Source organism: Homalodisca vitripennis, chromosome 1, assembly GCF_021130785.1.
Source record: "Homalodisca vitripennis isolate AUS2020 chromosome 1, UT_GWSS_2.1, whole genome shotgun sequence".
NCBI lineage: Eukaryota > Metazoa > Arthropoda > Insecta > Hemiptera > Cicadellidae > Homalodisca > Homalodisca vitripennis.
The window spans coordinates 66,169,694-66,196,213 of NC_060207.1; the positions used below are offsets into that span (position 1 = coordinate 66,169,694).

At 34.0% G+C, this 26,520-nt stretch overlaps 1 protein-coding gene, 1 long non-coding RNA gene and 1 pseudogene across 8 annotated transcripts in view; 1 reads left to right on the top strand and 2 right to left on the bottom strand.

Annotated features, from left to right (window-relative positions):
- The window catches only part of LOC124363634 (kinesin-like protein KIF6), a 41,959-nt gene extending 23,421 nt beyond the window's left edge, over window positions 1–18,538 (bottom strand). For 6 of the 7 annotated variants that reach the window (XR_006922549.1, XR_006922547.1, XR_006922550.1 and 3 more), the window contains exons 1-5: window positions 15,271–15,392; window positions 8,262–8,365; window positions 5,871–5,945; window positions 4,877–4,919; window positions 2,568–2,663 (exon numbers count right to left, since the gene is read on the bottom strand). Coding sequence is in view for 3 of the 7 variants with exons in the window: in XM_046818896.1 (XP_046674852.1) it covers window positions 2,568–2,663; window positions 4,877–4,919; window positions 5,871–5,945; window positions 8,262–8,365; window positions 15,271–15,378 (426 nt within the window). In the remaining 4 variants the exon portion in view is untranslated. Of the gene's footprint in view, window positions 1–2,567; window positions 2,664–4,876; window positions 4,920–5,870; window positions 5,946–8,261; window positions 8,366–15,270; window positions 15,393–18,329 lie in introns of those variants that run through there. The other variant, XM_046818902.1, reaches the window with a different exon arrangement.
- Window positions 1,817–26,323, top strand: LOC124363662. Its single transcript, XR_006922551.1, has 3 exons — window positions 1,817–1,931; window positions 2,895–2,987; window positions 25,932–26,323. It is a non-coding gene; the product is annotated as an uncharacterized LOC124363662 (long non-coding RNA).
- On the bottom strand, window positions 24,909–25,008 carry LOC124353268 (annotated as a pseudogene).
- Window positions 26,324–26,520: the final 197 nt, after the last annotated feature.

A 26,520-nucleotide genomic window follows, 5' to 3' on the forward strand; every position in this document is an offset into this window, starting at 1 on the left:
CAAGTAAGGAAGTTTTTAATGGCGGCCAATCTTATCTAAAATAAGCTTGGTCCTATCAGCTTCAGATAATTGTATCTTTAGAGTACAGCAATTTATACAAACAACAGGTATGATTTTTCTATTGCAATATTTTCAATATCAATAGCCTATGAATTAATTTGTTACATCGTTACAAGGTCTAACTCTGTTGAGATATATATTTTTATATCCAATGCCTGCATGGTGAAGACTTTTTTATAAAAGAGGTAATTTATGTATTTAAAAGGCAAGAAAAAGTATTGTTTCATTGGGTTTTTCTTTTTGTAATGTGTCTTGATTTAAGCTAATGTGCAAAAACAATTCAAACAAATATATCTCACTGAGCTTAGTAACTAGAACAAATCAAAAGAATTCACTACTGTCATGTTAGTGGTAAGTTTGACCATATGATTGTGCTGCAAAAACTGGCTCTAGTGAGACTTTTGTATTCTACATTTTTATACTAATGTACCTATAATATGATGATAAGCTGTCATATAAACAAACAATGAAATAAAGAGGTTTGTAGTCATGCTACGGTAATTCACTTGCATTATTACTCTTCCCTCTTGCAATGGTTACAAAGTCTAAGTCTAATGATAGTGCAGGTTCCAATTCTGCATATGACTGAAGCACTTTTTATCAGTTCTTTGGAATTTATACTGAACTGGCTCTCTCACTTATCCTGTTTGATAATATCTTAACACAGGTCTGTAACCCAAAGGGATAAGCAGATTAAGCCTAAAAGAAGATTGATATCTGGTCTCTCTTCCTTCAACTAAAAATGTATCTAAAACTAGTAGTCACCAGCGGCTTTGCACACAATTTACTACTGAAAAACAAGGGACATCGTGACCACATTCCTTTTAAATGACATTCTAAAACTTTGAGTTAGGTGATAATCACTGAAGAATATTTCAATCTTCTAATGCACTTTAGATTTAAGGTTTAAGATCAGTGTTTTGGGGCTCTCTCCAGAGAATGAAACAGTTTTTTAAGTAAGTACCTATTATGAAATAACTCAAATTCCTCTCCAGTATTTCATGATAAACGGTTTCAGATATACAGTAGAACCCCTCATATCCGGCCACCACGGGACCGAGCCCCTGGCCGGATAACGATTCGGCCGGATAAACCAACCTACAGTACACAACACTTGACGAAACAAAACAATTGTACTGTACTGTACTAACCGCACTGGAAATAATCAACGAACTGTTTACAGGTTAAACCTACTAGCTCAACTGAGGACAACACAGGAAAATGTAAACAAATAGATACACCAAAATAACGCAAGAGTCGTGGGAGACTAGTGCGTGCAACTGCGCGTACGCAAGCCGTAGTAAATAAATTTCGATATTGGCTTCCGGGAAGTGGCCGGATAAACCGAGGTGCGGTAAAACCGAGGCCGGATATGAGGGGTTCTACTGTAATGTCAATTAACCTATTTTAGGGCAGCGTGAAGGAATCCTAAAGTTGGAGTTCTTTGCTTTTCAGTTAACATACTCATGATGTAATGTATCATGGAATTCTATGTCACTTTGAAATGGAAGTTGATTTTGCGTTGATGCCTCGAATAAGAATATATACATGACGCAGGTCCAAGAAGCCTATTTCGGCCAAAAAGTATATTTCTGGTACCATAGTTGAGTTTGTCTAAAAGCCTATTTCAGTCAAAAAACAACTGAGATGTGTTTTATAAGTCTTGAAGTTTGTATCAAAATTTAGATAGAAACTTTGTTTTTCCCGTGATATTTCCATGTTACAATAAACACTAGAAACAAAACCATAAAATGTTCCAGGACGGGTGACATACACAACAACGAGTGGTAGCAGTCTGGCCTGTGCGACTACAGCGAACTCACCAAGGTACAAACACTCATGACAGAGGACCAAGGAAATGCTGACATCTGGTATAAAACGCCATAATTACTTGCATGGCGTGTGATTATCATAGACATACTTCTTGTGCAATATTACAGCAGACAACGGAATAAAACATATACAATATATAGATGCGTAATATTATGTCATTAGCACACATTTTATTGCATCACTTTGAACGTTATATTACGTCCGAAACCATGTAGGGGTTAAGTGTGTCGATTAATATGTTTTATAAAACAAAGTCATACTTCTGACTAATAATTATTCATTGTTAGTACTTTTTCTACAACTAGCATAAAGAGTTTCAGACAGAGTGCTTCTTCACTTATCAACAATTGGATTCAGATGCAGGTTACTCAATTTTTCAAATTATGGCATTCTCAGTATTCGCTCATAATTTATCCGTCCGTTAAGACACATTGATAATAAAAGTGTAATGTATCTGAATCATACATGTTACACGAAACTTAAATATTAACGTATTTAATGAAGATTGATGTATTTTTGATATTTCAAATTCTGGTTTTTAGATATTTCACCATATTTGCAGAATGAAAAACATTCAGATAGAGAAAGTTCTTTAAACTCAACTTTGTAACATTTATTTGTTTATCACACAAAAACTCTCAATGTACAAGAACAAATCTTAAACTAATACTCACAGTGCTGATGTGAGTGAAAATGTCCTGTAGTGCCCGAGGGACGATACCTTGGTTGTCCTTATCTCCGGAGATAGTGAAAGTTTTTCCACTTCCTGTCTAAAGCAAACGGATTGAAACCAAGTTGCAAGATCTTTATTTATACTTAAATAAACACGAAGTGTTTGCTTTGCTACACATATATATTGCAATAAGATATGGTAAAATACACCTTTTTCTACATAACTGTTTATGAATCTTTAAATTAATATGTTATGTTCACTTAGGACAAGAAGCTAAGGGACACCCTCATTGTACTTAGTTCTAAAAGGATCTTTGTGCTGTTTCCAGAGTGACAAGATATTCAGAATGAGGTAGAAGCCGCCTTCTGGCAAGATCCCATGTTACATCAGTCATAAGGAGGAATAGCTATCTTGGAAGAAGGTAAAGCTAGATCTATTTTAGCCACTTCCAGTCGAAGCTGACAGGGGAAGGTACTTCAAGGCTAGACTTGCAAAAAATTTAATATTAAGGAAGCCCCACCTATTAGCCATGCTCCACAATAAATAAGATCTAACAATCAGCCCTGTTATTCTAATATCTCAAAATTTGCGGTTAGTGATATGCTGGTCCTGGACATTTATGTATTTGTCCAGGATCCCAGATGTAGACTAAGTGACACATAGATCTTTGCTGTCTTGTATTCTTCAAGTGGTTCATTGAGTTAACTAAATTTAATTTGAGAAATGTTGCACATACTTAGAATTGAGATAGAAATTTTGGAATGGAACCTCCCAGATTAGACAATCTAATCAGCCTGATCCAGATAATAAACATATATAAAAATTTATTTACAAGTTCATAATTTTGTGTCTGCCTTTAGGTACAAACATGCACACAAACTTGTGTGTGTATATATATTTACTTGTATAAATAATGAATTCAGTCAAAAAAGAAATATTACGATTAAATTAGAAAAATGATTATCATAACTTTTTTCTGTTTATTTATCAGTTTTTAGTTACATATGTTATTTTTAAATCTACATTAAACTTTAGCCAATAATTAATAAAAACTAAAAATCCCTGTAGGCAGACAGTTTAGATCGCCTTTATTAAGTTGATCGGGTGTCTGGTGTACAATTTTTTTTTATATTATAAAAATGTAATACAAAATAGACACTCATAATATGAATTACAAATAAACAAAAAATCAATTTTTAATATAAATTATAATTATTATTATATGTTCACTTTGCATTTGTTGAAAATACTAAATGCAATCTCACCAACAGATAAATATGTGTTTTTAATTTTTTATAATTATTATTTACTTGAAAGTATTGGAAAAATAGCATCATTATTAAAATATTACTTACTTTGATGATGTAATAGAATGAATTAAAGAACTATTTTAACACCTTCTACCTTATAAGTTATTTCATGTTTCTTGACATTAAAACATTCAAAGATTTTATATGTGTTTAGTTCAAAGCAAAACACTTTAAGTTGTACAGTTAAATAATTTCTATTCAACAAATATTTGATATCAATCTGAATAAATAAAATTTAATATCCCCTTCTAGATATAAAATTATGAATAAATTACATCTACTCATACTTTTAAAAGACAAATTAAAACCAAGACGAATGAATTTACCAATTTTAGAGGTTTTAACTATTTAAATTGTGGTAAACTTATAAATAATATAGTTAATTAAAATTTCTTTAGGGTTATGTATACTACAAGACAATTCAGAACACAAAATCTTTCATTTAAAAACTTTAATATCAATTTATTATTAAATGATTCATTTACATTTAGCCTATGGAATTAGTCTACATGAAGATACTTCAGAGAGGGATTTAAATAGAATACTATTACACCATAAAAGGTGTAATAAAAAATTTACGAATTGAAGATTCAGTAAAAAATATTTTGTAGATCCTGGTATCCAGACAATCTACAGATTATATATTTTGGAAACAGTAACTTACGCTATGCTGTTTGTAAATCCAGCATTGGATGTGCAAGCTTTTCTACAATATCCATAACAATTGTAGAAACATTTATTAGAATAAGTTGGAATTTTATTTGTACATTAGTAAAAACAAAAAGTTAAATGTTTGTGATGCCATTCAATGTATATTTTATTAATATATAATTATTGAATTGAAAAGAGTTATTTTCTAATTAGATGGAAAATCTTGTAAAGGATTAAGGATCAGGGTCAGATTTTACAAGTTTCTATAAAAATAATAGCTGTAAAACATACTGTATGTAAAATCAGAAAAATATAAGAACTCATAAGCAGTATATCAGTTGTTACTTACCTGTCCATATGCAAAAATAGTTCCATTGTAGCCTTTTAGAGTACTGAAACAGAACAATAATGCGAACAAAGTGTGTTCATTGTAAACAACGAGTTTACAGAAACTAAGTGACAAAGTCGATTTTGCTGAATAATGTTATACAAATTTAACAGAAAACAAAATTGGATCACTACAAATATTTTTAATGTTGTTACTGAGGTAAATATTGTCCATGAAAGACATGAAATTTTCTTCTATTATATATAGTAACCATTGCATTAGGTTCTTTTCACCCTACCAAATAGTTATAGAAGTTGTATATTGAGATGTTATTTTCCCATAACTCAATTTTATTTCCAGACATATTAAAAAGCATCTTATTATCGCATATTACACAAAAATTAAATGAATATCATTAGAAACTTTTAAACCCATACTACATTCTTTAGACCTTACTTAGTAATATTTACCTTATGTATTATATTATATCTACCTTATTTAGTAATATTCAAAGATCTAAAACTTAAAAAATGTTTTAAATGAATACATTTAGTAACTGGTATATTAATTATATGCCAAAGTTCATAAAAGCAAACAATCCGTATGGGGGTTCCACCATTTTATTTAAATTTTCCAACAATTAAAATTACTTCTTTTATACCAATTTTTGATGATTTTTTAAGGTGGAATTTTGCTAACTAACGATTGATAATTAGTAGTATGTAAACAGTTAAGAGTACCGTACCTATTAAGTACAAAATCTTTTGGTTTAAAAATTGAAAATAAAAGCTTTCATGCTGTATAAAATTGTATTCAAATATTCCTCCATGCTAAATTGAAAAAAAATTAACCCAATCATTTGCACTGTTTGTGACTTAGGGATCACAATATAAATATTTGCATGAAAACCAAAATTGCATTTTTTACCACCACAGTACTGTAATTTCTTCTCCATTCTATTTTGGCAGAGAAATTAAACACCATACACACAGGGAGGAACACACAAGAACTATACCTGTGTACAACTGGTTTTGCCACAGAATTATAGATCAGTTCTTGGCTGGAGTCTTGATCAAACACTCTTGAGAAACTGTAAATAAAAAGACATGGCTAGTAATAACAATCAAAATGTTCATCATTTCCTATTTGCATTACATTTCCATAGATTATTAAACAGCCTTTAGCAACAATCATTCGGTTGATAATTTTATTGCTTCTGTTTGGCTCCAAAATGTAAGTGAAACTGGTCATGTTCTGAGCTACTCCGTTGTAAATGAAATCACCAATTTTGTTCCACAAACTGTATAAACAAACAAAAATTTTATAATCTAAAATAAAATAATTTTGTAAAATGGATTTTGAAAACTAGCAGACGGATTCATCCTGAGCTTTCAAAATAAGAGTTTTTGCACGTTAGAAATTGATTATTTTTATTTTTTATCTAAGAAAATTCTTATTATAAAATCAAAATTATACAATTTTGACATAGAGCATTAGAGGAACCTAGCTGGCAATAATTAACAATTAATAAACAAACATAGTATAATATAATGGTTATCATGTGACATTTTTCAGTAACTGACACATCTGATGAAGTTATTGTATGAGATTGGTTAGTTGTAAATGAAATTGGCTAATCTGGAAGCTTCCATTCCAAAATTTCTATCTTCATTCTAAATTATCTGCAACATTTCTGAAAATAAATGTAGAAGATTAGTGAACCCAACTAGCAACTTGAAGAATATAAGACAGTAACATCTAAATGAATTCAAAATTTTAGTTTACTTCCTAATAAGCTACCTAGAAAACTATACAATACAGAGTGTGAATGCTTTGACTAGGGGTAATAGGTTTACAATTTAAATCATGTTGAGTGTTCTGTTACCTCAATCAGACTTGAAATAATTAAAAGTCTAATCGTAATAAAAATCTCATAATATATCTTAGTATGTATCTACCAAACATGTCTAAAAACAGTGAGGTGAAATTCTTAGTACAAATATAAAAACTAATTCATTCTATACTAAAAGAAAATAACAATATTTTAATCTGTGGAGACTAGAACATAAGTTTTTTAGATGATGCTATCTTAAATGTTGTATGATGAGAGACAAGTGAAAATACACAGAAGATGTCACTTCCACCTCTGCAGGTTTACGGATTCTCTTAGAATACCAATTCAAGGTAGCTATGAGCTCGTAATATTATTAATGTAAATTTCAGCAATCTATAATCTACAGTATGGTTGAATGAATTGTCATCACCAGTTAGATGCTCATCTGAGCCTGTGGTAAAATTGTTTTTTTTTTTCGATAACCCAACCTCAAGTGAAAGATGTTATACTTACTGAAAATCCAAAATGTTATCAGAATAAAATGGAGGTGGTAGAAGACATCTTAGAAGAAAATGGAACCCTGGTTAGTGTCTTTATTAGACATTGAAGATGCTTTCGATCAAATAGAATTTAGATCCATGGAGGCAGCACTGAACAGGTTTGAAGTTCCAATAGACGCTGTCAAGTTGATTGTATTCCTCTTAAAAAGTTGAAAAGTAAGTGCAAAGTTCGGAGGTGAATTGGCCACAATAACGGCTCGGAAAGGTTGCCCCCAAGGACGGGTACTGTCCTTCCTTTTGTGGGCGATGTTGGTTGACGATCTCTCGAAGAAGAAAGGGGGAATAAATCTACAATGTTATGCTGATGTCCTAGTGCTTATTGTCAGGGGAAGAAATAAAGGCATGTTGGAACGCCTCACTCATGAAGCCCTAAACTTATAAGCAACTGGTGTCATGGGGAAGGTCTACGAATTAACCTATCAAAAACCAGTGTGATAACCTTCACCAGAAAAAGAAAATTCCAGCTTGCACAATCTATTCTGGAAGGTACTAGAATAAAACATTCCGATGTAGTCAAGTATATAGGAGTAGTTCTGAATAAAAGGCTAACACGGAATCCATACATCGAAAACATTATATCCAAAGCAACAAAAATATCATACCAGCAGTAACGAAGTCATTGCCAGAAAAGGCCAAACGTAAAAACTAACTGATACATGTCTGTTAGATTTCCTTCTTCTATTTAGAAGACAAGTATTTAGTAAAAAGGTATTTAACTTAATGTACTGCATGCTAATAATACTGTAAGTTATAATTATCAGTTAGGTTTCGCTAAAGAATATATCTGTACAGGCTAAGACGGGGCTTTACCATACTGGGCCATGTGCTCGGAGATGGTGACATGGTAACGTCAACAGCCGCAGCGGGACTACCGTGTATAATACGTGGCGTAAATTTGAAGTTAAATAATAATTATTATTATATGAGTAAAATTAATTATATTGATCAGTGTTTACATCTAACTGTTGTTAGAAATGAGAATTGTTAAGATGATAAACCAATACAAACTTACTGAAAGTAATAAGATTCAGGTTTGTGAGTAACAGCTATAGCAGTATTTTGTTGACTAGCGACGACCAAAATGTCCTTTACAGATCCTCTGTTAATTTCATAATCCTGAAACAAACCATTAATATAATAAAAAAATTAAATAATATCGAGTACTAATAATGTGAATGTTAAATAATACTTGTTAAATCTATGAACACGTATCCGATATAATAGGAAATGTGAAGTGACAGTACGTTAAATATTTCTAATAGTAAATTACATATAACAAATTAAACCTTTTTGAAAGTTAGTACCTTAAAGCTTTAACTAAAGATATTTGTCCGTTTAAAAGGACACACTTCTGTACAGAGGATCTCGCCCAGTATCGACGGGGTTGTTTGGTCAACGGTTTTCAGACGACATTCAAGTGTCTGCATTGGTTCTCGTAACTTACCGAGATAGTATTCCTTATATTGGGACAACACGGAGTGGATTTTGAGTGTCGTGTTCCGGTGTTCTATTTAATGCACAAGCAGCTTTTCAGTAGCCTATGTGTAGTTTCGACGTCATATTTCAAACACTGGAATATGTATGTTTTATTATATAGCAACCTATACTTTCATCAAGACACTTAACAAGATGTTTGTCGATGTTTAACACAAATTTTTTGTAACTTAATACGAAAGTTGAGAAATACAAATACAATTATTACGTAAGTACTAAGTAAGTATGTTTTACATCTTTATAACGACTCAAAATTAAATTCAAGCGTCGTTTTCGGGCAATGCATCGTTTTTTATACATAATTAATTAATGTGAATATTCCTTCGAAACCGAAGTTTCTAAAGTTTTTAAACACACAAATTTATAAACACAAACCAGATAGATAACTTGAGTCTATAAGAAATTCTTAATTTAATTGTTTAGGGTTTCTGTTTTTTTTTTTTTTTTTTTTTTTTTTTTTTTTTTTTTTTTTTTTTTTTTTTTATACTTTCACCATAATTCTGAGTGTATAAAGGATACCTAAAATAAAACTATCCAGAAAATTGCAACAGTCCATCCAAATAAATTTAAGCTAATTGTTGACAAAGACATAAATTCAGATGTTGATCTAATTTAAGAAATTGTTCTATCATAACATATGTACTCGTATGGCCCTCAACATTTTGGTGTTGTTTCGTACCTTGCACGCCATACAAGTTTATTCATAAGAAGGAGATGAACATTTGATGCTTGGAATTTATGGCAAGGGTTCTATGTAGATGACTATTATAGATCAAACACTCGCGCTAAATACTCAAGAGAAGTAAAATACGGTTGTATTTTTAAAAAAATAACAGTGCCAATTTTTAACTCACTCCATTTTTAATTTAAAAAATCAAACAAATCTTTATTTTAAAAAAGGTCAATAAAATTAATATTTATATTACCGTCAAAAACTATAGAACTGAAAGGCGTCACTTCTGCCAAATAGTAGATCTGTGTTAGCTCCCGCTTATTTAACAGTTCTGAGAGTGTGACCATGTAGAGAGCTGGTGGTCCCTATGGGTCCATATCTGACAGTTTTTCAGACGAAGGTCGCAGCTATTATGGAATATGCTCGTGAGAATCTTCGTCTGCGATATAGGAGCAAGACGATTAATATTTTCACGGAGAGTCAGGCAGCGCTGATGGCGCTGGACTCTTGTGTGATCAAATCCAAACTAGTTTAGGATTGCTATCAAGCCGTTTCCTCCCTTGCCAGAATCAACAATGTGACCGTTTGTTGGGTTCCTGGTCATGGGGGGATCCCTGGGAACATTCTGGATCGATGGGTTCAGATCGTTTACGTAAAGCAGAAAAAGAACTGGCCCAAGGATAGATCCCTGCGGACCTCCATGGGTGATCTTAGCTTTTGAGGATAAGGCACCCGAGATCTGCACACACTGACGCATTTGTGACGCATTATTTTAAATAACTTTTTCATACATAAAGTATGTATAAAACGCACACTTACACATTTTGTCCCCAAATACTAATTACACTGCAAAAACAGAATAGCTTAGTAAATAAATAGAAATTTACTTTAACAACTTAATATTTTTCGTGTCAAAACAAAAAATATACTTAGGAAACGCATAACTTAATATCCTAAAAAAATCTAATCAAAATATAAACTGAAAACTTCAAATTTGTCAAAAAAGAATTAATATCAGTCATATCCCTCAATAAACAATTAATTACAATTACCACTAAAGTGAAACCCATAGCACATAATTGTTTAATTATTGACGAAAAGCAAACTTTTTGTATTTAGTGGAACTTTTTTGGCACTAAGTAATTTTTCCGTGTGTTGTTTTGGCGAATTTTGCAACTTTAGCTTTCTCTTTCAAATGCCTGCCCCATGACGATGATACTGATAGTAATATGCCCAAATATTTGTACTTATGTACTATTTCAATGTGTTCGTCCTTATACAACCACTTTTCATTTTTCCAGTTTATCTCCCTCTCAGAACACCATAATTTTGGACTTACTGAGATTGACACACTTATTCAAGTCTTCACAATATCTTTCTAAATTTTAATCATGATTTGCATATACGTTGGCGTACTTGCTACTAAAACTATGCCATCGGCAGAAAGTAAAAAAATAAGCTAGCACAATTACTGGTTAAGTCTTTACATAGCAATGTATCCATTTAGATACATCATCCTTACAGTGTAATAACAGTAGTGCATCACACAAACTATATAATGTCAAGAAAGTGATAGTCTTTCAAAATAACTTCTCTGAAAACAGAAAAGTAGAAAACGTCTTACTCGTTACCATACGAGAAGTGCAGGGGATTAGGACAGATTCTTGTATTTGTAATTTTATAATAAACAATATATTTGGGTTTTTTGTAAAGAAATTTCACCTAACAACAAACAAATACAAAATGAAATTGTATTATTGAATATCTTATAACAACAGTGCCTAGAACAAAATGACTATCAATAGATATTGCGAATTTCAACTTTTGTATGTTGTATATTTTTAAATGTTTATAAAATAATGAAGCGACTCGAGTTTCACTAGCCTATGGGTGTAAGAACTGAGCAATTTATTATAGAAAAGAAAACTATTTAATGTGCTGACGAGTTCCTGGTTTACTCTCCGCGCATTATAATTGGATATATAATTGTCTTAACCAGTGGCGTAGCGAAGGGGGGGGTCCAGGGGGTCCGGAACCCCCCCGAAATTTTAAGACATATTAAAAAATAAAGCATGGAGCAGGAGAAAAAAGGAGTTATCATTTACTCTTGTCTATAAACATTAAATTGATTGATTTAATTGATTAAAGTGACCGTTGTTAAAAATATAATTGTCCTTTCGTTTATATCATAAAGTAACAAACGATACTTTTGGACTCGGCCTTTCGGACAGTGTAGTGTAATCACGGTATTGCTATAGAGCGCGGTCACGTGTCATCGCAAAGTAACCTAAAAATTGTAATACGGCGAACATTCGACCTCCAGCGCTCGTTGTGTCAACAACTCCTGGAACAACATGAGTGACATCTTCAAGAAGATGGGACAGCGTGCCTTTGGAAACGCCGGGCAGAAAGCTAAGAGGCCTAGCTCTCCACCTGCCAGCTCGGCGCCTAAGAAGATCGCTGCTCCAGCAAAGGGCCTTTTTAAAGGCCACAACGTCACCTCTGCTACTGTGACATCTGACCAACCTACCGCTTCGGTTTCTACGCCCAGGATACCCTTACTGTTCCTGGACAGTGTTCCGGACTGGCCTACCCACGCCAAGAAGTTGGAGGAGTTGGCGCGGGACGGCCAGACGACAACATTCCGCTGTGCTCACTATCGCTTGAAAGTGACCACCGTGGAGTACTTCAGGGTAGTTCAGCGGTACTTATGTTCCAAAAAGCTGCATTTCTACACTCACAACCTTGGGCGTGAAAGATCGCTTAAGGTTGTGACCAGCGGAATGCCCGAAACCCATGATGTGGAGCTCTTCGATGTCTTAACTGACGAGGTCTTCGCCGTCAACGAGGTTGCACGACTTCGGACAGCCAGGGGACCTACCAGGAGGTGGGTGATCACGCTGACCAGGGACCAGCGAGAGAACCCTGACACCAAGCGGGCTAGCCAAATCTACAACGTGACAAGCCTGCTCCATGTCAGGGTCTCAGTCACTGTCTACAAGAAGCCGGTCGGCCCGCCACAGTGGTACCAGTGCCAAGGTTTTGGCCAGGGCTCTGGCAACTGCGGGAGGCCGAGAAAATGCGTCCGCTGCGGGGAAAATCATCTGAAGATGAACTGCCCCAAAGTCTCGACGGAGAAGGGTCACTGCTGCAACTGTGGCGGCGATCACAACGCCAACTATCGTGGGTGTCCAGCCTACAAGGAGGCCAGAGCGGCAGCTGTACAGTTAGGCCGCAAGTACCGGCCAACCAAACTAGCGGCGAGGCGACCAACGGCCCAGCCGCCCAAGCGACCAGCGCGGGACGAGTCACCAGTGGACTCCGTATCGGAGAGTGAAGCTTAGGACGATATGCCGCAGAAGAAGAAGGAAACCCGTCGGAGGAAACCCCGGAACCTTCCGGTCACACAGAGGCCCAGGGCGACTCCCAGGCAGAAACTAGAGTGGCCACCTACACCAGCCACTCCGCCGCAACAAACGGAGGCGCCAGCAGCTGATGCAGCAGCAGAAGCAGCCGCCCCCGCTCAGCGCAGCCTTCAAGCTGTTTTGGCCGAGATAGCTGCGCAGTTGACCGCCCTCACCCGGCTCTTCAATGAAGCAGTGGCCCTCAGTGGCACACCGACCAGCTGCTAGACTGCTGCAGGAGCAAATTGGTTGACAGGCAAGTCATTGAGCTCAACTGCTCAGATAGGCTACTGCCCACAGACCTGGAGGAGCGCCCAGAGGCCATCCTAGACTTGGACAGTTTAAATTAGCGACCACTTCGTTAAAATTCTTCTTGGGGACGTAAAATGGCTGCTTAGAATTAAGTCACGACGTTGATTTTAGTTTCATTAAACTGTAGACGTGTATATAATTATTGAAAAAAATATAAAAAATCACTTTCGGTCGGAAAATACACTTGAAATGCTCTACTGATAAGAAGTTCCTACTTCCCTTTTCCAAAGGGGTTTCGGCCGTCAGTGGCCCAATGTCCCCGAAGGGGTATTTCATTTTTTCCACTGAATATAGTTGTGTCAATTATACGCTTGAGTGAAGCTCTGTTTTGTTCTTTTTCTTTCTTATCCAGTGAATCCAACATCACTTTGATGCCTTATACTCGGCCAGAATCGAACTTCGTAAAGTTTCTGTAGCTATACAAGAAAATTTGTGGTACTAGAGTTGCTGTGAGAGTTGAATTTGCCTATTTCATCTTTCCAATTTCTATAAGGCGTAGTTACTAAAGCCCATATTTTTGGTATTTACCTTTTACCAGTGAATTCATTAGCAAATAACACACAAAACATCCCCAGGATCTCCCGGTTTCAGACCCCCCCCCCGAACGAAATTTTTGGCTACGCTACTGGTCTTAACATTCCAAACTGCAGATTCACCCACTGCGCTACTACCGTAGTAGTAGGCCGCGAATTTCTGCTATTAATCTCTCGTAAACAATATATACATTGTTGTAAAACTGTTTGGATTCGGGTTGCATTGAGCAATTCAAATCCAGGAACCGTGAGGCAATTTTCATTGTACATGCATACGACCTGTTTTTAATGAAATCTGTAGAGAAATTTCTTGTAAGAAAAATCTATCGTCGTTTGCACTAGTTATTGGTGGAGGTCGAAATAAGAAGGTACCGAATAGGTTAAAAATGTAAATATTACATCAGCGTCAGAAACCTGAAGAAACTGAAAATCGCCACTTTCTGCCCAATAGTCTGTATCTGCTGGCTATCTGAAGCTGATTCAGCATTTATTTACGTTAATGCCAATAATAAATTATGATGGCCATCGTTTGACATTTTGAACTCTTTCGATAACCTCTCACTTCGGTCCTCACTAAAAATAGAACTACGGCTATCGATTTCTTTCTTAGTTAGTCTCTCCATCCATTTAATGAAAAGGCAGGTTGTGAGCTTATATAATGCAAGTGTGCTCTCGGCTACTGGGTTATTGCTGTTAACGTTTTAAATAGTTCCTCTACAATAAACAGTGATTGTTCATTACCTATCTTCGTTTTTATTGTGATTGTGCCAATACAATCGAGTCTCGGGCTCGTAAAAGATTCTACGTTGTAGTACAATTTTATTATGTGTTGGCCAAATACAACCTAATCCAGCAATTCTGTTGTACTTTGAAGATAATATTAACGATGATCGTGTTGTGCTTTACTTTGCATCATTATAATATACTGTTTATGTTGCAGCATTACACTTTGATTATTTGTAACTAGCAATTACGCGCGGCTTCGCACGCGATTTAGTAAGCTGCGCGCGTGTATGATCATCACTTCTGGTTTGAGTGAATTATATTTCCGACACCAATTTTAAGTTTGTCTTATTGCCACGACCAAGAAAATTTCAAAAAAGTGTATGTACGTGGTCATTGTAATTTGTTCTGGTCTTTATTCTTATCTATGCCTCCATAATTATAACTGTAGGCTGAACGAATTGAAAACGAATTAACCATGTGGTTGTGCTGTCATAACACGGTGTTTAGCCTACACAGAACAGTTACAGTAATTACATTTCACAGGATCTTTCAATCTATATTATTATACTTTGTGGTCCAAAATAACCTGACAGTTTTCGAAATGAAACAACGTTACACGAAATAATATTTAAAATGTATTAACTTAGTTAAAGTATGTGCGCAGTTATGCCATTTTCATTTGTGGAATATAAAATTACGTAAACGTTCCCAACCAACATGCATACATGTTTGTAATCTTTTCTTAACATTTGCCATTAATCAGCGTACCATGGAAATTGGTATTGCAGTGACCCTAATTTATTATGCAGTTATGTAAATCGGTAATTGTGTGAGGCTTCGTAACCAAAATTTTACTTTGAGTAAACTTAGTAGTTTTACCTTAAGTACCCCACAACCACGTATTGCAAGCAGTGAGATCCGGAAACCGGGCAGGCCATGCGATGTCGCAAAACGTGAATAAGGTAGCCGTGTACGCAGTCGCTCCATCTTGCCTCCATCATAATGAGTTCATTCTATTCCCAGCTATAGCAATTGTGGAACTAAGACGTTCTGAATCATTTCACTGTACCGTTCTTTATTTACAGTAACTCTTTCACAGCAAGTTTTTGTTTTATTTTTTTTAATAAGGCCCAATAACACCAAAAGGTGCAACACCATACCATACAGTGACTTTTTCAATATGCAGAGGTCCAGTAACTTGACGAGTAACGACAATTTTGTGTATTTAGGCTACATTACACAAATTTTAAAATGAGCTCCATCAGATATTATTAATGCTGCAAAATATTTTCAACACGCAATTCAGGGTCAGCAGAATTGATTTTTAGTGTAACTACTAATTTTTAGGGATGAAAATTCAAATTACGATGTAAATTCCGTTGTAAACTTGTCTTTGAAACTGATAATGCGACAGATTGCTTCCGGGTTGATCGATTTGGACTTTTCAGAAGAGATTTACGCATATTTTTAACATTGTCTGGAGTACGTACATATCCTACCGGGTGGTTTCACTTCTATGCAGAAACACAATTTCTGAAATTGTTCACCCACTTTTTAATAGTATTTCTACAAGGAACAGCTACGTGACGAACAGCATCAGGTATGTGTAACTGTTGCAACAACCAAGACTCTAAACGTAATAACAGCGGAGAAACAACTGTTTAAAAGTGTCAGGTTTTATTGGACCACCGATTATAAAAACTGTATCTTTTTCTATTTACTTACCTGTTTTATCCGTGAGCTTTTGATATATTTCTGCTATTCGAAGCGGAAATAGATCTAACAAATCAGAGATTTTTATAATCGGTACAGCCATTCTAGATTTAGTTTATAAATTGTGTAGCTAACCTGTCTTTGTTTTATGTATACAGATTTAGGCTAAAAGAAATGTCCTGTAGGTATTTTTATTATATCCTGCACAAATTATACATCATAATGATCATACACAACAAAGAGTGATATATTGTTAATAAATCGTTATATTTGAATGAAATACGTATATACACATTGAAGATATTATATGTAGGAAAAAGATGTATTAATAAAATAAATAAAGTATGTAATCTTGAGTTCTTTCAAAGTAGGCAGTTCACATCTGTCGTACTTTGTGATCTTTATAATATTTTACTTTTCTGCCCAAAGCTTTGGTTAGGAAACTCCAATGGTACGCCCAATATGGTCAACTCTTATACAGCAGTTGGCTAGCTGGAATGGTAGTGGTCCACATTTACTTCTATCTAATACAGTGTGTCTGAGGGGCCAGTACTGACTACTTGTTCATAGCATCGATTAATAGCCACTAACATACTGTGTCCGATGGTAACATTTTATTTGTTCTTTTATTAGTGTAAATCGTTTTAACGTGGTTATATTAGTTTGTTCTATTATACAGCTTTCTTGAATTAGCATATTCATTATTATTAAATTGTAAGTTGGCAAATGTCGTTTGAAATATATGAATACCTATAACTGGTATGACTGCAATAAGTTATCTATCTAATCAGGCTCAGATAATGACTTTCAGCTAAGGATGAGATATGCCACATTCTGAGCATGTTAAAAGACAAGCCTTCCATTTAATAGGATTGTCCATATGAAACTAACTGAACATGTTTTAACAGAGCTCTCTACTTGTTTAGAAAGCAAAATTGAAATGTTAAACCATATTTCTTAATTTTTAAATCGTAGTGAAAGAATAGTATTCTCGTTATATTCGTACAATTTTAACACTTTAGTCGTATTAAAATAAATCTTCGGTGATAAACTGATCACGCTTAGTTCTATTACCAAAATGATTTACCATAAAATAACAGTACTTTGGTATTATCAGGAGACCACGATTTTTGGAAAATGTTTTCTTACATGGGACCTAAGAATCTAAATTATTACAAATAATACACTTTCCTTGACTTACTGTGAAAATTGAATTTCATTATGGCGATCGGTTTTGTGTTCTGCCTCCCACAAAAGGAAGCGATGACGACGAGAAGGAGGGCACTCTGCCCCTACCTACTATTGGTTATTATGTAGGTTTAGTTGAGGTTATCATAAATAAAATATATTACTAGAATTACCAAAGTTAAAGATAACCTTTACGATGATCTGAGCTTGAATTTAGGTACTATCCCGACGGATATTTTTCTTTTTTCTCCAGAAGTACAGAGTGGACGCTCTGGCACGTGATCTGTCAGGAAAGTACCGATTGGAAATACTCCTGGCCATCAGTGCGGACTTGGGTGTCGCCTTCGACGCCACCCCGCACTTCTGGAAAAATATCCGAGCGTTCATTAACTTTTCATATTTATAATATGTACGTACATATTTACATACTTATATAGCCTAATAACACAATAGATAGCGACAGAGAGGCCTCCTTACCGACATTGCTTCCTTTTGAGAAGCTGAAAACAAGAACCGATCGTCATAATAACGTGTACTTTTCACAGTACCAAAATCAAATACAGTCTGTTCTTTCTAATAATGTGGTTAGAAAACCCTTCCAAAATAGTGTCCTCCGGATAATACCAAAGCACAAAATAACTGACAGAACATTCGTAACTTATTTGTAATAATTTATATTCAAAAGGGTGTTTTCTCTACATGGAAAGACATAACCTGGAAAACCTACAAAGGTCTGTGGAGTTTGGCATTCGTTATAAAATCATTTAGCATTTAACCATTGTACATACACATAAAAAGCTACAATTCAAATGCAATATACGAAATAGCACATTAGGCTAACAGTAAAATAAAAGCACATTCACCACGTACTACGAATTTAGTTCTAATATCATGAGCGTATATGGAAATATTAATAGTTTTTATATTAATTAATTATTATTAATTTGTTTAAATTAATTTGTTATTTTTAAATATTTCATTATAATACTAATTTCATTTAATAGTACAGCACTGGAACTACAGATATCATATCTTACTTGAATTTCTTGCAGACTGTCTTCAATTTGAGGTTTTATTCGGCAATATATAGAAATCGGTGTTTTATATGTTGAAAGTTTATCTGTCATTTTTCAATTAGAATGAAGAATGAAAGAGGTAATATTTATTAAAATCACATTATTGATAAAATATCATACTCAACAATTCAATTTTCCTAGAATATTTTCTGTCTCATTTTGGTTTCAGGGGACAACATACAAAAATATAAACATATGTTATTGAATTTTTCCTTCATGGAGTAACGAATAATAACAACTTCATGTAAAATTCAGTCGGTGACGAATTTTTGGTGGTCCAACTCTACAACGAATTTCATGAATCGTCCAACATTTTAGGACGGAAAATTCACTTGTTTGCCTGATACATAAGTAACCTTTAATATAACCTTAAGGTTTAGATAACAGGGAAAACTGAAAATATGTACACTTGCACATACATATCACGCTTGTAAAAGTTTGTATTGTATGAATTATATTGTATGATTATTACGTGTCATATTATGTATGACACGTAATAATCATACATAATCATTAATATTTCATGAACTCGTCAAATGAAACAATTGCGCGGTTTCTTCTGTAAGTCTAGTTCAATGACAAACCCATTCTTGTTTCGGAAAAGGAAATTTCACTTGATTACCTGATACATCGCCTGATAAAAGTATATCTAGATTTTTAAATAAGAGAAAAGTTGACACTTTGCAATACTTGGAAGTTACGCATCTTCAATTTGTAGTTCATGCATACCTATTAGTATTTTCTAAAGTTATGGAGGCTAATAAAATAGGCTATATGAGCGGACAGTTTAAACTGTTGTTACACTATTTTAAAATCTTCTTTTTATGGATAGAGGAATACAATTCAAACTATAGAAATTCCAATTGTAATTTTCTTCCTTGTGTGCACAGAGGAATAAATTTCAAGAGGACAGTTGAATCTCTTGTCTATAACTTTTACTTATTATTTACAATCCATTCGATTAAATATGAACACTATGTAAATATGATACATTATAAAAACAATGGTTTGCTAGCGTCCAAAGACCTTAACCATTAATAACTTAAAGGCGATTACTTAAATCAAGGAAGTTGTTCCTGTTAGTCCTATACACATGATCACTACTGTCCATTATATTCAAAGATGATTTTAATGTCCTTCAAGCTTAGTTATGTAGCATAAACTAAACTTTGAGATCTTCTCTTCTACATATAAAATTTTAGTGTGTCTGTGAGTCACTGCATTTGTAAAGAACGGCACTTTGGATTGGAAACGTTAAATTATTTTTAGATTTGACAAAGATGCGGTGGCCCAAAGTTGAATCCCATATATCGAGATAGATTTCAAAATAACTTTGTACGGTAACAATTTATTTTCAGGAGAGAGATGCAATTTTCTTCCCAAGATCCCACATATCTTGAAACACTTTGTATTTAGAAGCAGCCTTTTGTTCCAAATGTGGGTGTGTGGATAGCCTTTTGAGGTGGATTTTCAAATATTTCACATCATTTCCTGGAGTTAGTTGAATACTGTTAAGGAAAACATGTAAACGATTTTCCACATTAATAGCAAATGTATCTTGTACAGATTTATGTTCATTTACATTTATTCTCCAGAGTTTGAGCCAATCAACCAGAAATTGAATTCAAAACATCTTCCAGGATAAATGAAGAGAAAAATGGACTTTGATGATAAGCTAAAACTTCAGTATCATCTGCAAAATTTGCAATTAATGTAACTTTATTCATTGGCATATTTGATGTGAAGAGTGTGTGCAAAAGAGGGCCCAGTACACTGTCCTGCGGAACTCTAAATTCAATCTTTGAAAGACCTGAATAATATTTTCGAAATTTAATTCTGAAGTATATTTCAAATATAAAATATTTAAAGACATTGTAGAAAGTATGAGGTAGAAGTCATTTTATCTTGAACACAGTGCTATCATGCCAGACCTTGTCGAATGCCAGGCTTACGCCAAGAAATGCTGAAGAACAGGATTTACCTTTTTTAATAGCTTGCTTGATTTCATTGACCACTATGTACTTCTTCAATTATATAATGGCATATGAGACCAAATTGATGACTCGGAATGACATTTAGCTCAATAATCAATGGTTGCAACCGTTCCAAAAACAATGTTTCAAAAGGCTTTAAAGGAATTGATAGAAGGTTTTTCGACCTGTATGAGGAAACCTGATGAGATGATTTGCAAGGTTTCGGGATAACAACTATTTCGACTACCTTACATTGAGATGGAATATACTCAAGTCTTTTTTTGTTCCCTTAGGACAAGAAGATTATAAATTGCACTTAGTCCTGTAATAACCTTTGCGCTGCTTCCGGAGTGGCAGGATATTCAGGATGGGCAAGGTTAGGGAGTAGGGGCCGCCTCATATCGAGATATATGAGGAAGAATTAGGGCACTACGTCTCAAAGTCATGTCCCTCCCCCCCCCCCCGGAAGAAGGGGAGGCCAGATCTGAACCAGCCTCTCCAGTAAAAGTAGGCAGGGGGTGGCACACCCTTGTTGAGGTTAGCAAGAACCTCTGAGGTTAGGGAACAAACCCCACCAACTCCATCAGTCATATCCCATAGGTGACTAGACCTATCGAATTGCCCATGAACCCATAATCTCGACATTTGCGGTTAGTGACATCCATAAGGTTGCCCAGATTGAAGTGACACATCGGTTTTTGCTGTGCCCAGTGGTGGGTTCAACTGGAATGTATAAACCAGCCAGAAGTGATCCCTGCTGGGTAATACTCAAGTCTTAGAATAGCATAAAACGATATAGTTAGGTAAACAATTCCTTTTCTAAGGAGCTCTCGTAACAACGTTCCCGTCATGAGGTCATAACCCGGATATTATTTAGTATTCAGCTCTCTCATTGTTTCCTTCTCTTCCGAAGGTGTGAAAGAGCTTATCGGCATTACAAGCTGGTTTTCCAATTCTAGTAATTCAATTTATTGTAGAGCTTTTATCATATATATTGTCTACAGGGTTAGGTTTGAAAATGTTAAAGAAATGTTAGGCAGACAAATCTGCTTTTTCTATTTCACTTTTCGCCCTAGTACCGTCAGGATTAGGAATAGGAGGAATTAGGCTCTTTCATCCTTTTGGTCGCTTTCCACAACGAGTAGTCAGTCATTTCAGTAGGAGAAAGGTTAGCCGTGAATTACTGAAACTATCTTTGGTTTATCCTTTAACATGCTTTTTAATTGCCTTGAAGCTTTATTGAAAATTGTATATTATCACTTTATTTCTGCCAGATTCTAGCAAGTGACGATTCTTGGCAATGTGTTATGTACAATTTGTTTTGCCTGTGAAGATAATTAAGTATATTAGTAGTTTTAGTTTTCAATCTAGGAGTTTATTTCTAAGTTTATTCTAAGGAGTAAAAGACTGTACGGAAGAAGTAAAAAATAGCAACTAAATTACTAAATTAGGTGTGTTTTGTTCTATGTCATCACCGGATTTTAAGGGAATGGAAAGATTATTGATTTAATAAAATAATTTCATCAGACCAACTATGTTTGTTAGGTGCCATCTAACAAAGGGACCTCTCACGGGTTAAGTTGATGGCAGGTCTTATATCAGACCTCGCACAAGAGTTTTTTAACATTCGATTCAATACCTGAAGGCAAATGTATCTTATTACTAGTTGGCACCGATTGTCAACCAGTTTGGTTTAGGTCGTCGTCCTCATTTTCAGCAGGACAAGTTGTCTATGCGTTTAATGAAATTTCACAATTAAGAGAATAACTATGATATTCGCACACACTAGTAAATAATCCATTGTTTACGGATGAAGGGGCTGACCTATTAGGTAATCATTGTATTACACTTAAGTAAAAGTAAATATTTTTCGTAACAGAATATTATAAATAAATACTAACCAGGGATTTTACTACATGTTTTAAATATGTTCACACTTTAAAGAAGTATAAATTATTATAAAGAAGAGAAATAGCACCAGCAATGATAAGCAAACTGTGCTGTCAACTGCATCGGGAGTGCTGTGCTGCATTAGTAGCTGAATCCCGGCAAGATTACCACCTGTGTTTGTCCTTGGTTATCAATTGCACAACTAGAATATACTAATTGAATAACTAAGTACTCGTAATAAAAGTTTTAGAGTGTTAAGAATCTAATTATAACATACCTTTCTTAATGTTTGAATTATACGAGTACATGTTGAATATATTAATTATTAATTATAGGCAATGTAAGAAAGAAAATGCTTGTAGTAATGTCATACCATCGTTAAGATTGTGTAATCTGTTTCGGGTTGGAATAAGTTTAAAATTTATTAATAGCATTTTAGTTACATTCCTTTAAAACACCATTTCTGAAGACAGAAAAGCGTAAAAAACTTCTTTCAAATTTTCTATGAGGACCGGTGAGAATTTGAAGCATAATTTTAGGCTACTTTATTATCAGTTATAAAAATAAACCTGTTGAAGATAAGTGTATAAACGTTATATATATAAGATGTCTTGAGGAAATAACATGTTTTATTATTTATACATTTTTTAGTTTTCTAATAAATATTTAAAAATCGAGTCATTTAAATTTCATTAAATTATGTTTACTGAAAAATATAATTTTCTGAAGTAACTAACCAAGAAAATCACGTCACTCCCGGTAGCTATAACTCAAGTCTACATACTGTAAATCTTTCACATTTTTTTATGTTCAGCAGTGTTGGTGTCTGATTACAATATTTTCTAAATTTCCTACTTTAAACTTCTATAATACTAATGAAATGATCAATTTGTTACTTTTCTGTTTTCATGGAAGTGATCTTAAATAAAGTATTGAGAATTTAAATTTTGTTTAAATATATTTCGCAACGAAAAATGTAGTGAGCGCTCGATGTCGAAAGGAAGGGTTAAGGAAATTACAAATCATGTCCTTACTATTGTGCCAATGTGTAGGAAACATACAGTCAAATTAAAGTTAATACCATTGTACAGTCTATTATATGCATCTCGTAAGCCGGGATTTCAAAATCACGATAATTAAATCAAATATTAAAATTTATATTTTATTTGCCTTTAAAGATTGCACCTGTTTAAACATAAGTTGAAGAAAGTTGTTGAATTAATTAATTTTAAATTTGTGTATTTGAATTTGATAGTGTTGGAACTGGCAAGTTACAGAATAACTATTATATTTAAATATTATCAAGTGATTAAAGTATATTATAAATGTGCATACTACTGTAATATCATTGTGATCATTTTGAGGTTATGAACTGTGATTAAGATTGAACTATAAATATCAACTTTTTGCGGTGAATGAACGCTTGTAAAAATCATTAAATTTATATATTACAATGATATACTAACAAAGCATTATAAACAGCGAGTCGCCAAACTTCCAAAAATCATTTGATTTATCATTTTCCCGAAATACTTACACAAATATTGAAATTGCTACCGCCAATTTTATCAGATTTGTTTCTATCTCAAATTGTTTTTACATATCCGAAATACTCTATAGAAATATTTACTTAAAATTTAACGGCACAAGATTATAATACATCCCGAATGACATAAATCCGAGTGTGCCTTAACCATATAGTGTGCATGCTTCAAAGAGGTTAAAGATTTGCAACATGGAGCCCAATGTGGATCTGATTAAAAGGTGGTTTCGCACAGACTGTGTGAAGATCTCTAAAGTTACATGATCGCCTTTCCGGTGATATTAAATGGTTTTGCATAGGTGGTGACTTTGTTAACCAAGATATCCAAGTTACAATACATTCTCGACTAAAAACTCTTACAGACAAGATATGTGATTTAACTGCCAAAATTGACAAACTTGGCCATTTTCCACAGAAAGTTGATGAACTAAACTCCAAGGTGTCTTCATTCAAAAATCAAATCACTGACATGGAGAATCGCGTTGAAATAAATAAGACAAAGATGGAAAACAGCGTTGCCGTGAATACAAAAATTTGGTCTGAGAATTAAATAATCGTTCGTGCAGAGCATCTATATGATGGTTTATAATCTTATTAAATCAAAGGGAAAGGGTACTGATCTGAATGTAAAGCAATTCCACGACTCTAATCTGGTAAATAAGCTTCTGGATAGCCTACCTGGTGAACCAAGCCCTGCTCTCACATGCTTTAGATGTGGTAAAAAGGTCCAAAATAAACCCAGGCCCTTGAAAGTTGTCTTGAAATGCCCTTTGGATGTATTAAAGGTTCTGATGAACTTCTCTCTCTAACCACTTGATGGCTGCTTTAAGGAAATTACACTCGCCAGTGACAGGATACTGAAAAAATGAATCCAGTTATCTGGTTAACTCATTAAGTCGCAGCTCATATATAACTAGTTTAATTCTTATTTTGGTGGGGTTTGAATTGGCGTTCCCGTTACTGTATTATTATCATGAAATACGCGCCGAAAATTGGCCGTGAATGTCAATCTATTGAAAAAGTGAAACATTACAAAAATCTATGTGTAGCTTTATATTTTTTTCATTTTTACAATCACATATGTATCTGTATTACATACCCAATTAAAATATTCTATTAGAAAGTTTTACTATTTAAAATTGTTTTTGTTTAAACAGTATTACGAACCTTGTAACCATGCTAATCTTCTCTGTATCGTTCCAATTTTAGTATATGTACTGCCGAGCCGTTGTACATGCCAAATTCCAATGTGTAATATTCTGCTAGGGAAGTACTTCAAAATTAACATTGAAACGAAATATAATAGATTGCAAAGTTAAATATCATAAGTTTGGTCATAATATTTGGTTTCAGCGAACTTTTGTTGTATAGGTAATATTCTCTATAGCTCACCATAACTTTTATTATTTGATCACTACCTACTATTAAACATTATTTAATGAATAAAAAAAAAATTATGGTTGCCTGTAAAGTCGGTTTTACGGGCGAAGATTTTACGTGACAACGTCTTTTTCTCGGTAGAATATTTTGTTATTTTAAATGTTTGATTAGCAATACGCGCTGTTTCTTCTCAATCGACTGAATTACGATTGATTGCAGAGTGATTTAAACTAATAATTTACTTAACACTATCAACATTTGTCAATAGTATGACATAACCTATAAACTCAGTTTCTCAACTTTTGTGTCAATCTAACAATTAATCAATCAATCATAGTTTACGATAATGAAATATCAGTGTACAATTATTTACCTTTATTGTTGTAGTTGTTGTAAATGACGAATCTAAGCACTCCACATTTTCACGAATAAACATAGTTATCTGCTTTATCCCGTGCGGATCCCGTGCGGCGGACCCACTGGACGGGCATCGTAACGTTACCGGGCGTTACACTTTTTCATGAGTGACTCCGAGCCGCAACCTAATTTAAGACGTTGTCACGTCAAAATGTGAAAATATGTGGCAAGATATTTTAAGAAAGATGTCATCCATAGAATGTAAATGTTGCATGACATATCATGTCTGCATAGAAAAGATTTTGTTTTACGGCAACCATGGAATTTGGCTGAGCGTAATATTTGTGTCACTTTCTGTTATCTATAACTGTATGTCTATCTGTTATCTACAATATTGTATGTCTGCCTATCTGCCCGCAGGACATCTCAGGAATAAAACCTCATCGAAGATCGAAGACTGTTTCGCAATACGTGGTGTGGCGTAATCAGCTATCTATGAATACCTTCCTAACGACAGTTCAACCTCGAATATTAATAATTGCCTCTTCGTGCAAAATATGGAGAAGTTAAGTTTATAAAATTGGTTTATATATTGCTCTAAAGGCTGTGTGATTAATTGAATTTCAACTCAGTTAAATAATTCAACTGTTCATACTAAATTTCTATAATTTATTTATTAGTAACAGCATTAATTATTTGACTCCAAGATGTGGGAACAATAATTTGTATTGATGCCAATTGATCCTCCGCCCGTAATTTAGACTCTTCATTATTCCAAATATACTTTGTCTCATATATTTATCATTATAATTTGCAACAACCATATATATATATATATATATATATATATATATATATATATATATATATATATATATATATTAATAATTTAGGGTGTTGTACAATAACCTATATTTGTTTTTATATATTATATACAACCGTACATTTTTGTCTCAGTATGGTTGTATACAATATATAACAGCACTGGAATAGAAAGGCAGCCATCTGC